General features: G+C 41.7%; 1 protein-coding gene across 17 annotated transcripts in view; it reads right to left on the minus strand.

Moving 5' to 3' along the window:
• neo1a (neogenin 1a) overlaps positions 1 to 15,788 on the minus strand; it is a 162,195-nt gene that overhangs the window by 24,792 nt on the left and 121,615 nt on the right. For 16 of the 17 annotated variants that reach the window (XM_029461053.1, XM_029460967.1, XM_029461003.1 and 13 more), the window contains exons 8-9: positions 3,212 to 3,446; positions 1,955 to 2,109 (exon numbers count right to left, since the gene is read on the minus strand). In XM_029461053.1, coding sequence (XP_029316913.1) covers positions 1,955 to 2,109; positions 3,212 to 3,446 — 390 coding nt within the window. The remainder of the gene's footprint in view (positions 1 to 1,954; positions 2,110 to 3,211; positions 3,447 to 15,788) is intronic. The other variant, XM_029460985.1, reaches the window with a different exon arrangement.

The raw sequence follows: 15,788 nt of genomic DNA on the forward strand, positions 1-15,788 counted from the left end.
TTTTCTTGTTATTCCCATGACAAACAAACTGAAGGTGTGCCTCAACGAAAGCATCAACGTGCATTCCACCAACATTTGCCTCAAGCTTGTTTTCAGTGCGGTACACAGTTTATCTTTCTGTGTCTAGTTATTCATGATGGGGGGCAGGATTAGACAGAGGGGGGTGTATTACAATGTGTCTGTGCATCAGCTATATATTTTGTTAGATAAATAGAGAAGGGCATTAATATCACTCTTGTTATGAAATGTGGTATACCGTCTTACATGACGTGCTTACACAATTATAAAAGAAGTCCCCCTTAAACTTGGCATTGAGTTCATGTTGTAGTGAAGATTAAATATTTTAAACTTTACGTAAGATCTGACAAATGAGAACATAAACATTAATGTATACACACAAGTTTATGCTAACGTGTCCCATTTCTTAACTTCCCCCTGAGAATAGGGTAGTGTGAATAAACAAGGCCACTTTTTGTATGTAAATACACTTGGATTAAAGACAACAGTCAGCACTTTAACCTCTAAGTAAATATTTTTATTTCATATCCAGTGTGCTGGAGGACAAGAGCTAACATAACAGAATATGTATCACTGCCCTAATAAGTTGTGACTAGACTGTATGCAGAAAATGTCAGTAAGTATATAGACAGTGACATTTCTTGTTGACTCTGTACTGTGACACATTGGATTTAAAATCTAACAATGTCCATGAGGTTAAAGTCACACAGACACAGATATATGTCTGTATCTTATATATCTTGTAAGCTTTAGCTGTAGGTGTTCATGACAGAAGATCCTGTGTGAGCATGGATATCAGAGGTGTGGGTTTGAGTGTGTGTGTGTGTGTGTGTGTATAAGTGTATCACGTCTCTGCGGAGAGGTGAAACGGTGCAGCGGTGTGTGCACATGCCTGGCACTCAGGTGCAGGTCAAGAGTTTAAGCTCCAATTCGTAGCATGTTCTTACACTAAAAATGTACACACACGACAGAGATATACTGCAGAGGTACAGCCCGCCCTCACTGCTGGCCCCACGGGTGTCTAAGCGCCTGCTGGCAGGCATTAAGGTGTAGTGTGTGTATTTGTGTCGATCCGTCCGCCCTCCAACCAAGGACACAGGTAGAGAAACGGCGGCTGACCTACATAGCGACAGTGATAGAGCTGTAGCTGAGCCAGGAGGTGAGGGACGTCCACCCTGACAGTGTGCTGGGAAATCCCTGTCCAAGCACTTTCAAAATGTGGGTGAACCAGCAGCAGCCATGGCGAGGATTACACACACAGACAGAAAAAGAAAAGAAGAACCACTTCTCCCACTCTCCTCTCAATAATTCTTATGTGTCCTCCACTCTAAACATCCTAATGAGCTTCTGTACAGCATCTCTGTGCAGACTGGGTGAGGGAAAGGTTTCAGGAAAAAACCCACTGGAATACTAATTTCAGACATTCCTTACTCAGGTAGGCAGACCTGGCACACACACACACACACACACACACACACACACACACACACACACACACACACACACACACACACACACACACACACACACACACACACACACACACACACACACACACACACACACACACACACACACACACACACACACACACAATATTGGGGCATAAACAAGAAGAGGCTTATAAGATGAAAACGCTGCATATCTGCTGTTGGGTGGTCTGCCTTAATGCACAGCACCAAACAGCTTCCTCTATGTGTGTGTTTGTGTGTGTGGTGTCTCTGTTTGAAGTGAGCGTATGCTGTATGTGAGTGAATATTTGTTTGTGTGAATGTTTATTTGCACATTTGTGCGCTCCTTTTGAGTGCATCCTGTTTGCATCAGTGTGCCAGTGTGAGAATGTTTCCAACAAACTGGCTGGAGTTCACCTTTATGTTTATGTGTCCTGTTTACTGAGCACATATAAATGAATGTGTGTGTGTGTGTGTGTCTTTACCTTCAGCCTGGGTGGCCACTTTGAGCGCTGCAGAGCTCTCTCCTTGGCCGTTGCTGTTGTGGGCCACAACCCTGAAGCGATATTTGGTGTCTGGCATGAGGTTCTGGATGGTAACCTGCATCTCCCCTGGACGGCTGGTATTCACTACTCGCTCCCTGAAGGACACACGCACACGCACACGCACACACAGACACACAGACACACGCACACACATGCACACCAGCAGAATATCTTAATAACTCTTGTGAGTTCTATTTAGAAAAAAACATGTTACATTTGAAGTGCGTGAAAGGTTAAGTGTTGGATACTTAATGAACGGTTGGGTTCATCGATTGGATTCATATGGCCTCGTACGCAGTGTAGTTAGATATAATTGTGTACTGTACATTACTTGTAACATCTTGATAATCGACACGTGTGCATATTTGCTGCCTTATGCTACATATTGTCAATATTGATTAATCTTTCAATTAACAGATAAATCATTTAGTCTATAAAAAGTCAATTCAATCTTAAATCTTCCCAGAGCTTGGGGTGATACTTTGCTTGATTTGTCAAAGCATCGGACCAAAACTCAAAGACATTCAATCAACAATTATATAAACTTGAGAAAAAGTAAATCCTCACATTTGGGAAGCTGGAAACTGTCCATTAACTAATCAATTCATCAGGTAACCGACTACGATGAGCATATTAACACACATCTGTCTCATCAGCAGAAACTTTATAGTTAGTTTGAGGCAAAATAGCAAATGTACAAGCACACTGGTTTGTGTAAATAGTATCTGTACGTTCCATGCATTTACATCTCAAGCTCTAGCACAGAGTAAAACCCTTTGTATACATTCGGCCACTTCTGAAAATGACTTACAGCTATTTTACTGGGAAAACATAAAGGGTAGCCAAAACGCTGAAGAGAAATTGTGGAAAATCCTCTCAGCTTCTTAAATTTCCTCCTCACACAGTAAATCCCTTCCACATGAAGCTAGGGGAAATTATCATAGAGCCTCTTTAAAAGAAAGTGCTTGGATTCAATTGTTTTGTTTCTACTTCAATGTTAAAAAGGTAATCCTTTGAGGAAGGAAGTTTGTTTTTATTTAATTAACACTTACTGCTATAAGTGCTTTAACTAGGTATTTTCAGAGGGGTCTGAGAATCCTGCACAGCAATGTATGTATATTAGTGCCCCGCTGAGTCGGGTAGTAATGCGTGTATTAGTACCCTCCTGGCAGTACTACAGTTTGGCGTGTGTACTACCTGCTGGTGCCCTCCTGGCTGTAGAAGACGGAGTAGGTTAACTCGTCTCCATGAGGTTCGGCTGGCGGGCGCCAGGTCAGTTTGATGAAGCGGGTGGAAACCAGTGAAGCCACGACGTCTCGAGGGGCAGAGGGGGTGGGCCCTGCTGGACTGGCTACACCTCCGGAGCCTGGCGTTACATGGTCAGTAGTGTTAGGAGTCAGTGAAGGGGGAGGGAAAGAGGGCAGGGCTACATCTTTTGGTTGGGAGGAGGAGGAGGGAGGAGGAAGGGTTGGATGCAGCGAGACAGGGAGGGGCAGGAGACAGTGGCAGCGTGGGAGGGGATGAGAGAAATATCACGCAGAGGCGTCCGAAAGGAACAGGTCGAGGAGAGGAAAGGAGTTGAAATGGAAATGACAGTGAAACGAAAGAAAGGAAGGAAACAAAAAAAGAAGAAAAAACAAAATAACAACGTAACAAAAACTGCCTTTTGGCATGACAAAGAACCACAGAAATAAAACACTTCTATTACACAAGCTGACAAATAAAAGCACAGTACAAAGGGGACTACACATGCAGATCTACACACAGCTCTCTAATGTAAGGGTAGTGGGAGCAGAACATGGTGGCATACATTTCATTTTCATAGACGGCCTTCCCGCCAATCATTTGTGATTAAAAATGATTGATTTGCATTTCTTGTGACATTTTTATTGAATAAAAAGTATGGAGGTAGACTTTGTTTTGACGGGGAAAAAGACACCTCTCAAATGCAAACAAGAAAACCATCTATGCGTTCAGGGAGTTAAACGTTTTATTTTGGATACAGTAAAAAAACAACTGGCGTCTAACCGTAACCCCTAAAAAAGTTTATTCTGAAGTCTAAATCCTCTCAACTAACACACCAGATGATATTTTTTAAACACTTTTGCCGCCACATTCCACAGCCTAGCCACAGAAATGTTTGTGATTTCATTTGGTGGTTGTTTTGTTTTTTGGAGGAACAATCTGCGGTCAGACTCAGCGAGATCTACTTTCCATTTGCCTGGCAAGTGGGCGAAACGAAGGCATACGGAAAGAATGTCAGTCTGTATGACATTTCCATTTGTTTGCAGGTCAAGGAAATTGACTGGAGGGCAAAGCTAAAACACAGAAAAAGGAGCACGCTGGGCTATTTGTCTGTCAACCACTAACCCGGCTTTCAATATTTGTTTACATTTCAGATTCTCAGTTCACTGACTTTTGTGATTGGATTGATATGAAGAATTTGATGCTTTTTGGTCCACGTACGCTTTTGCACTCTCCATTACGCACACACTGTGATCAATGTGCATCTGCACAAACCTCTGAAGGAGTCTTTAGCTTTAAATGAATAGCACAGTGTTTGTATGTTTACATCAGTGTGTGCGCACACCAAATACACTCAGCAGTCTTTTGAGTTGTGTTGGCTCTGTACTTCAGCACCGTGGATTTGAAATGAAACAATGATTTATGAGGTGAAAGCGCCGACTATAATCTTTCATTTCAGATTATTTGACACCAACCTAAAAACAAAAAACAAAATCAATTCATCATTTCTAAGGTTTGGTTGCAAAGTCGATGTCTGGCTGAAGCTACAGCTCAGAGATATTAGCAAACACTCGATATTGTCACTTCTTGCTTATTTCAGGGGATTTTTTATCTGGTTTTTAGCCAGTAGGATTCAGATGGATTGAGTCAGGTGACCAGTAGCCAGGCAAGATTCTTCCACAGGTTGGCCCTAATGGACTAATGTATAAAAAGGTCTAGGTCTGTTACATGTTTTACCCAAAATGGATGTGAACAAACTCAAACAACCGTAAAGCTGGACGTCAACACTATAACCTTAAAGCCACCGTTTAATTTCATATCCAGTTTGCTTTAATGAAAAAAAAAAGAAGATATAATTGCCCTAACACTCTTTGACTGCAGTGTAAATTACCAGATGCTGAACAATTATCCTCATTTACACACACACACACACACACACCCATCACTCCATAACCATAAGCAGGCTAAAAGGATAAACAAGAGCTTAAAGCCCGTTTGTTGTTGAGGAAGCACTTCCTGCATTACTAAAATATGAAGGGAACACAATCCAAGGAACATATTGGATTACATGTAGTGAGAATACACAGCAAATACTGTCACGAGTTAGTATAGGAGACAAAGTTCTGATCAAAATAAACACATAAACACTAGTTAAAACACTGCCAGAACAAACAAAGAGAAATACTAAATGTAATATTGGTAATGGTTTACAGACAGGAAACAAAGGAGGAGATCTAGAAAACAAATTTAGAGATTCATAAATGCAGTCAAAATATTTAAAGAAATCCTGCTTCTATACTTTGGAATAGCATCCAACCATACCCACCAACCAACCCACCAACAAACCCACCAACCCACCAACCCTAACCTGTGGAAGGCATGTGACTGGTAGAGTTTGTGGTGGTGGCTCCACAGAGCCCGGGAGGGAGAGTTACCCAGGAGGATGTATTCAGACTTTCATGTAAAAATTCTCCAATCTAGAAAGTCTGGCATGACTTTTTAAAAAAAACTGTACAGCTACTACAACAGAACTTAACAAACTGACAGAATTAAATTATTTAAGCAAATTTTCTAAATTTATCTATGTCAATAATCTTTACACAGATTGGCATCAGTACAAATTGGAAGGTTAAAAGATTAAATGAAATCCACAATAAATCAGTTATTACCCCTCGAAAGTTAAAGTTGCTCAGGGCAAGTTCAGCAAAAATAAACAGGATTCTATGAAAGCATGTCTGTGGAAATGAGTTTGAATGACTGATAAGAAGATAATGAACAACTTAGAAATGAAATGTGCATAGTGATTGTTCCACACTTTTAGTTAGGAAGAAGCATTAGAAGCCATAGGAAGGTTGGATGGCGTAACCAGAAGGGCCCTAGTCTATTCAATAACCTCAAGCCGTGCACAAATAATATAACAAATACCAACAATAGTCCAACCGGAGAAGGCTCGACAGTTAACAGCAAAAACCCAGATCAGCCTTTAAAGCCCATTTCCTTTCCTTTAAATGAGCAAACAGTTTGAAATATGCAACTGTAAAAGAAGAAATTTGTTTCATGGGAGTTTTGCATCGTCTGGAGTGGAGCCACCGCTTGTTGACTGAGACAGACGAATGAAGGCATGACAGAAGTGGAGCCAAGCTCTTAGACATGTACGTGAAGACATATTTAGAAAGAAGACCTTCACTTTGGCTTTGTTGCTACAGGCGTACTGAACTGTAGTAGAGGAATGATTTGAAAGAACACAAATAAAGAGGTCTAAGCAGGTTACTTCAAATGGAAACACGTCCCCCTGCTTTACTTCAGAGTAAATGTGGCGAGAATACAGGAACTGAGACAAGAGAAGCAAAAAATAATAAAGGAATGACACACTTTAGTTAAAATAATCCTGAAATCAGTGTCAGGTCGGTCGAAGAGATACAGTAAAGCCTGGTGAGAAATGCATTGTGGGATAGGAAAAGTGCCATTGATGTAGTTTCCATCTTCATGCACCTTGTCAACGGTAGGTAATTGACATGCTGTGCAGTTTTCGGTGTCCTTCTGACAATCTGTCTTGTACATGCATGCCTAAAACTGTTACTGTAAGGAGGAGTCAGCCTCCCACTGCCACTGCCAAGCTCTATTCATAGCTGATTAATAGTGCCATTAGTCTCTGTGCCAGAGGTAATGAATGGCTGGCATTAAGGTTTAACGAGGAAGGTTACTCTAGATCTGCATAATAAATCTGGGAAACCAATACGCAAAACAGTCAAGACAAAGACATGCATAGCAAAGCATTCATCTTAATATTCAATGGAAGCAAAAGCCCTTTCTGAAATTAAAATAATTGGAGTAGCACTAAAGTTCTGATTAAAGCCTCATAACTTGTATCTTGTGCTGCTAACTCCATAATCCTTTGCGGTGGTCCCCAGTGAGCGCAGCTGTAAAGTTACGCCAAGTCCTTTTTTCATCATCTGGTCTGAGTACACCGATAAGAGAGCTCAGACTACACACCTCCTTCAAGAGAGCATAAATCTACTGAATGCAGATATCTTCCAGAAGCACCCACAGCACTAACTACAGATCGTCTTTTCAGAGGGAACTCAGCAGGCCATGCCAGGCTCTTGCAAAATAGATTTCCTCAGAACTAGTTTCCATGTCTAATGTGGTTCGGTAATGATGAGTGCATACGAGACAGATCCGGCACAATGCTAATGGTCCATTACTGAGTAACCACTTTTATCTACCATAGAATGAACAGAGCAAGAATGAACAATGTACTCAAAAAGCCTGGCCAGAGCTTTCAGAAAACCAACACAAAGCAGACTGTCGATTAAAACTGGAAGTCTTTGTCCTGCTTCATCCGAACAGGCAACAGTCGCATGAAGAGAAAATGTGGGGAGCATATCTCTGGGCTTGTGGTTGAAGTGCATGAAGGTGATTTTCTTCTGAACAAACACAAAAAGCATAGAGACATTTTTTCATTAAAATGTAAAAGGTAATGTAAGCAACATCACTTCTAAAGTAAATGTGGTCGAGAACCGAAGCTTCCCGAGAACAACGACGGCTGCTTATTCACTTACAATCTTGTTCTCCTCGCTTTGTTTCAAGACAAGACTGGAGAGATGAGCAAGCCTGACAGCTCATGACATTTGATCTGCTCCTTAATGCGCCGACAAAGGAAACAGAGTCGGAAAGAGAAGGCAAATGTTTCAAGTGAAGACAAAGTGAGAGGGGAAGAGAGAAATGGGGGAAGTGCGAGAAAAAAAGGCTGACCAAGCAGACTAACTTGTCGAAAACAATAATAAACTACATTTTTAACACTAACAAAGTGCTTTACAAGCAATACATCAATAAATGAAAAATTATATAAGCAATAAAAAAGCAAAACATTCATCCAAAAATGTTATACGTGCTTTGTGCACAAAGGGAAATGATTCCATCCTGCTAATTTCACCACAGGAGCAACTCTCGTTAGTAATATGAGATTTGACTTTTGGACCTTTCCAGCCCCTTGTATTGTGTACACATTATCAATGGCCGAGGGGGAAACTGACTGATATACAGCATCAGATCGGTGTAGCTTATCAGTAACTGCACACGTTCTCTCTCGCTGTGATAATCAGAGACAGTGAAGATTAAAATCCAGCTCGAACCTCACAAAGGCTTAAACTGACAATGTGTTCCAACTCGCTGACATAATACGAACAGAAACAAAACTCTTTGTCTCAGACTGATTCTCCAAAAATGTGAAACAGCATCTCGTCCACATTCCTCCCTATCACTTTCTAGGGCACGATCAATACCATCAGAAAAATGTTTGAAATCTGGCACGTTCCCAAGGCAAGAAATAAGCTTTTATTAATTAAAAGAAATACATGGCAATCCCAACAATGAATGTTCTCCTCATTAAGTCTCGAGTGGTTGAAATATTTTTCTGGAACAATCTTTCTGTGATGAAGATGGTGGGGCGAGAGGGGACACATCAAAGTCAGGCAAATTAAAAGAAATCACTTTGAGGTACAGCACTCATAAGGTCATGTACAGAATATTGGAAAATTAGACCTCAAGCTTTTGATGTAGACGCCAGCTAATACTACCTCTGCTGCATGCTTCACAACGCAGAAAGTGTGGAGGTCAACATCCTGACAACAACAAAAGATAAAACAGCATAACGCAGCTTCTCTGCCTCAATAGGCGCCGACGATGAATGCTGTTATAAAAGGTTTGGAGTGGGTCACAGATGTATTTATGTCTCCACGCTCCCTAAACACTGCTGTGATAGCGAGGACAAAGTGGGGTGTGAGAGGACCCATCTGATAGATCCATGGGCCTCCTGGATGCCATGTGGTGATGCAGCAAATGCTTTAGTAGGATGGAGGGAGTTGTTTGTACTTTCAAGGATGGTCTATCCATCTATCAGGCGGCTAAAAGCCTGTGTGTTCTTGTTTATCGACTAGAAAAGTTGTCTCTTTGAAACCCTTTAGTGATTTCCTCTTAAATGGCAGAGTCTGTTCAATTTTACATATATCCTGTTTTTTACATCCAAAATCAACATTCTCAAATTCCCTGCGGGCCCACATCAACAAGAAAAAGGCATTTGTGTTGGGTATGTTTGGGATGGGATGATGGTATGTCCGTTTTTGCTAGCAATTTATTTTCTGGTAATTTGGTTTGAATAAAAATGGGACAATCCCTGCTCTGGTTTCTCAAAACAAACATGAAGCAGAGGGGTTTGATGTGTGGGAATGTGTAAAATGAAAAATAAAAACCCTCAAAAGATCCACAGATCTCAACACGTAGGGGAAAACTAACGGCCCTGCTTGGAAATGACGGCAGTAATTGAATGGGGTCGGGTACATCAATAATTAATCATCCACTGTGTGTACATACAGCGTCCCTTCACCATCAAACACATGTACCCCCTTGATCCGTGAGCCACTGGTGAGTTCATTTAGGTGTGATTGCTTTGTTACCCCTGAACGCCTTGCTTCAACGCGCGCACACACTTCGCAGAAACACGCAGGAGGCCAACAGCTGCTTGCCTAGACTGTGTATGCAAATGAAGATGTGCGACTATGATATACAATGTAACCCCCCCCCCCTCCCCTCTGACAAATCTGCATCATATGCATCACATGCTCCACATGCTGGCTGGGAGAGGAAAGCGAGCAGTCTTGGGCTCGCCTTTCAAGAGGATCAAAACAGCCGGTGATGCTGCACATCTCAAGAGAGTTTCACCACCAATGCCCAGGACAGGAAACAAGCTTCTCTCTCTGCACCGCCTGCCTTTGTATCTTATTACCTTGGAGGAACACAAATACAATTCAACCTTTCCAGGGGAACAGAGCAAGCCTGGGATGAAGTAATTGATTTCAAAGAAAGCTCTGTGTATGTGTGTATACAAGCACTTGCAACGTTTTATGTATAAAGTGAGTGGAGCTGAACAACCAGCAGAGGTCTGAAAAGGTCAAATAGGATGTTTGCAGAAGTAGGGGCCGCTGCACCACCCTTGGGACACTTGATAACAAACAGGCCAGCTAATCAGACTGCTACCAATGTAGCTGCCTGCCTTGGTTAAACCCACTGGGAAGCAGCACTCGACAGACGCTAGCAGGCAGCGGGATGCCCACATCCCACTGTGATGTTACTCACTATTCTACTTTTAGCTTATGGAAACTGGGAGGCTCAGTTGAGACAAGGGGGGTGGCTGCTAACAGGAAAGATAAAAGCTGAAGCTTTGGCGGTGCCGCTCACAGGGGTCAGCTGCCTGCAGCTAAAGGAAGGGCGTGAAGGGAAAGTGATGTTTTTGTGCCATGTGGTACTTCCAATTACTGCACCCAGAGGAGTGTCCACGTCCAAAAACATCAGATCGTGTGTTGGATGGTGTTATATTGTAAAAAAGGGCACGTGTTATTAGTGAAGTGTGTAAAGCAGATCTTTCACACATCCATACGCAGTTGGTGGCAGTATAAAACTGGACATAACAAGTCTAACCTTCAAAAAACAGCAGTGAACCTTTTTTTATTTTTTTCACTTTCCTGCGCAGAACAAGAGCAAAATAGGTCCTCATAACATTTTGCAGGTAGCACTTAGGCGATAGACCATTTATAAATGAGGCTAAGCCTTTCACCGCGGTTGAGTAAATACAACCCATAGAAAGGTTCAGCCCGTGCTGTGAGAGACTCAGCTTGTAAACACACACACACACACACACACACACACACACACACACACACACACACACACACACACACACACACACACACACACACACACACACACACACAATTACTTCGCCATGAGCGCCCAGATAAACAGCAGTTTGATAGAAGCTGATTTCAGCTCTTCACAATCAATTAAGGCTACAATCCCTCTGATCAGCTTCCTACAGCCCCCAGTGGGGGGACACATTCACTAATCACTATCTCTAACATGGCATGTGTGCACGCCAAAGAGATTTTGTGTTTGTATTTCAGTTAAGACACTGTGTGCACATTTCAGAGCTTTATCCCCTAATTTGAATTTCAATATATTTAGCTATGAGGCAAAATCTTGTGGAATATATTCACATTCACATTTAATTAATATTCTCCATCAAATGCCCCGATTTGTTTTTTATATTTCCTTTTCATGATCACAAGCATTTATAACTATAACGACAATGTTCTAAATAAAACAAGATTATCATGTTTGTTTCAAATCAACCATATTGCAGCAATAGTAAATAATACTCAAGACTGCAAGTTAAGATAAGATGCTTATTATAACAACCCCGCAGTGCATAACAGATCCTGCAGCTATAATGTAGCTGTTGAAGAAAACAGGTGCATTTGGTGTTACTTTTTTGGAGGCAATTGTATCCCCCAGTTTCACTTTATTAGCTTGTGCTTCCTCTCAACAGCCCTTCTTATCTCTGTTTCAGCTGCATCACGCTAAAAGGGATGTTCATTATAATATAAATGTTGACTTTTGGAAATTGCAATTTTGGAAATAAACATCGCCACAAACTGCAGCCTCATAAATGACCATAGAGTTGAATCAACACCTCTTGAACAGAGATGGAACATTACAAAGTTCATGTTGCAGGATGGTGCCACGTATTCCTGTCAGGCATTTCACCCACCCCCTCCTGTACGTTTGTACGTATGTATGTGTGTGTGCAGTCGCTAGTATATGACGGAGATGCAGTGAGGAACAAAGAGAGCCAAGGCAAGCGAGAGCGGCCTTGACCTCATGATTGCAGGCTTGAAGGAAAAAGTTTATTAGATCGACCGGTAAACATGATTAGTTGGTGTCCTTGTCACCTAATGAAGCCCCCATGAAAGCAATCACAGTACAGTGAAAGAAATGTAGCCATATGTGTATGCATGCGTATCCCAGCAGTACATGACATGCTGTTTAACTGTCACATGTTCACACTTGTGCCTGCTGTTGAAGGTAACCTAACGATACAGGCCGAGCCGTCAGAAAACACGGTGCGCTGTGCTGACACATTCACATGCTCACAACATTACACATTCACTCCTGCTGGCCCGGCCATGACCCTGCTAGCAGATGATGGAGCACGCCGTATTCCCTGAAGTGGGCCTGAGCTTTTATTCAGTACGGGTAGAGTCAGGCTGGAGGGAAGGGTCTTTTAGCAGCCTATTCTCACTTCTTGATTTGAACAGGGAATAACGGTGGTGCTCAGATGTAGTGGGAGGATCCCCTGTCTGTGGCTTGTCTGCTATAAATGTGTTGGGCGGAATTGTTTTACTGCTCTGCCGCCCCAAACTTGACTGAAACTGTTTCTTTGTCGTTTAAAATCTGATCTAGTTACATTTTATATCATATGAATTGCTAATAAAGTGAATTTCTTTCCCCAGCACCAGCAAGGGGCCCTACTGCAGTATAGCACTCTGACAGCAGCACGGGGACAGCAGAGGCCTCCTTTTAAGTATCTCTCTTTATCTTTACTTTTTATATCAGAACCATCAAGCTACAGATACATTTGTACACAAAACCCTTCCATCTTGCACGTAGTGACAACAGTGGATGTAGGCTGCTGTGTGCGTGTCTCTCGTGTGCATCAGTCGTCTGTGTGGGAATAATTACTGCTCGTGTTGAAACGATACAGTTCCAATATTTGAGCGCCTGATTGTTTTATGAATTTGCTGCTGTTTGGTTCTGTCCGTTTTGTTTGTAAAATGCATTTTTGAACATTTTGAACATAAGGTGGAAGAGTTTGGAACTTTCTCTGCTTGTTTTTCTTGCTCACAGTGTGAGCAGCTTCTGGCAACCAGGTCCACAACATCTTTGGCCGGGTTGTGTTCAATTTATAGTCAGACCGCTGGAAGGGTATTTATCGCTATTTTTTATGTTGTGGTCGTTTCTTGCCAATAGATATCTTGTGGGTTAATATTTATATGAAGTCGGATTTTTAGTTAGGCTCCAACTACAACTAAAATGTATCGGCCTTCGTTTATTTTCATTCAAGCTTCATGTATAGATTCATTTTGTCGCACTTGAATTGTTTATTTAGCCATTAGTAATATAGTTATTACACTAACACAAGGCTCCACGTTGCCTGTAATTAGTTTGTCTTCACAGGCGAGGTTAAACTGCCACTTCGGTTTCATGTGTTGTAAATTAGTCGCATCTAAATAAAACTTGTGTGGGTTTTCTTGACTTCTGGGTTCTTTCTGAGGCATAAGCTTTATTAGGTGTTAACTGTCTTGGCCCAGATCAAAGCCAATGAGAGTTAGTGCTTGTATCTACTTTTAATTGTTAACGGCAGCGGCAAGTCGTATGCAAATACTGCAGGAGACTCTTGGTCTCGGTGTCATTTCACAGGGAGGTCTGGTGCTCAAGTCTGCTGTAATTAATTGATTCACTAATGAAGTTACGGTATGTGTGACCCTCTAAATAACCATTCCAGTATCTCCCAGTGCCTGTCACTTTTTCAAGCTGCAGCTCTGGGGATAGCACACATGTCAGTGGTTTATCATGCCAGCCCTCCTGATGCCTGAACTCATAAATACACAGAGTGATGGAGGCAGAGGAAAGCAGGAGACACAGTGAGCACTCACGGCAGTGATGAGGCATCTCCATCTCTCAGTGGGGGTCTAGTACCTGTGATGGCAGGGGAGGACAGGACTCTTCTGTTTGCCGCCACAGCTCTAAGGAGGGGGGCAGGGAAAACTAATGGCAGCATGGCTGCATAAAGGGGAATATGAAGGGAGACGAGGAGGGATAGAGGTAGAAAGAGGGAAGCAGAAAGAAAGGGAAGGAGAAAGAGATGAAAGAGAGGGATGGACCGAGGAGAACCGCTTGCCTGTTTAAGCTTTGGATTCAGCAAAAGCTTGAATAAATGCATTTGCATCAGAAATAGTGTGTCATCTTTTTCTCTCCATAAAACAACCTGAATAATAGCTGGAAACACCAGCCTCCGGGATAAAAAAGCCGACATTTATGTAGCCGTGTTACACAGCATCAAGCATCGACTGATGTTTATTTTAATTTTGTTATCTTTTACCTCGAAGTTGGCTAAGTACTGAGTAAAATGCCTACTTTTCATTCATCTCAATGAAATTGACTTGCAACAGTCGTGGCTAAAGCAGCGTGAGAGCTCAGAGCTTGTACATCCAAACAAGCTTTTAGGCTCTCTAGTGAAGTATTTGGCTTGGGCACTAGGAGACAAAATGTCAAAACATTATTCATGTGAGCTGTGGGAATGGAGAGGAGAAGAGAGAAGAGATGGAGGGACGGACAAACTCAGACTGGAGTATTTCCATATGAAAGTAAGCACAGTATATAAAAGAAGAAATAGGTATTCAGATGAAAATGGAAGCGCATTTGTTGAATTTATGCATCGTAAAAAAACAAAAAACATGCACTCAAGGGCAAACCGCAAAGTGAGTGCATCCACTTCTCTTTTTTTCTGCCAATGTTGATCTCTCTGCATTTTTCATATTAAGCTTTTACTGTAGGGGCTTGAATTTTAAACATGCTGCTTTTGACAAGTGGGCATGTAGCAAGAGTTCCCAGCTACATATGTGGCCTTGAGTTTGTTATTGTTCAAATGAGAATACATAACGCTGAAAAAAATGCAGTGGCTCCTCTTTTCTGAATGTCTGTTTCTGAAGTGTAAGGGCTGTGTGCCGATCTCCACTTCTAGAGTGCAAAAAACCATCCTAAAAAATAAATATTTGGTTCAGCTCTGCTCCGGATCTTAAAGAACTATACACACAAAAACACACTGCAAGATTTGGGCACGCAGTTTAGTTTGCCACCTTATCAAACTTCAAACACAGACTTACTCTTTGTACTGTATGTGAAAAGATGACAATCATATAAACAAGTGCTTTGTCTAGGCGTGCACAACTTCAAAGTTGAAAAGTGTGACCCATTTCCTCTCCAAGCTGTAATTGCCGCCTACTACAGTAGCACGCATAACTGCTTCAGATAATCATGTGCCTGGAAAAGTCCGCAAATTGTTGCTGCACTCTGTCTATACTGCAGATGACACGTGACGATAATCCCTTAAATAGCATATCCTCTGCAGCTGACTAACCTCCCTCATGATCATTTTGACAATAAGGGCTACGTGTTGACAGCAAATGAAACCGCCAGCAGGGAATTATCATGATGGCTATTAGTGGATGTATTTATAGTTTAGTGAGGAAAACATGGAAAGATGTTGATTAAATCATTAAATCTCATATATGTATTTGTTGAATCAAACTAGTCAGTGAGAACTTTTCCCGATCATTTTATTCATTCTAACTACTGAGCATGTGGATTCAACACAATGAACTCGTATACACTTAAATTCTCTGTTGTTTCTGGAAAACAATAAGAAAATAATATATATATGGACACATATAGTTTGTATTTGTGAGAAATTATTATTCAGCATTTGTCAGTGTGAAAAGTCAAATCAAGGTAAATGATTCACTGTCCTTCACTGTGGCAAAACATAACGACGGAACAGAAACTGTAATAGTACAACTACACAATCTTCCAGCACATCCGAAAGATGAAGTCTGAATGTGGCAGTTTTACAAGT

Source organism: Cottoperca gobio, chromosome 3, assembly GCF_900634415.1.
Source record: "Cottoperca gobio chromosome 3, fCotGob3.1, whole genome shotgun sequence".
NCBI classification, from domain to species: domain Eukaryota; kingdom Metazoa; phylum Chordata; class Actinopteri; order Perciformes; family Bovichtidae; genus Cottoperca; species Cottoperca gobio.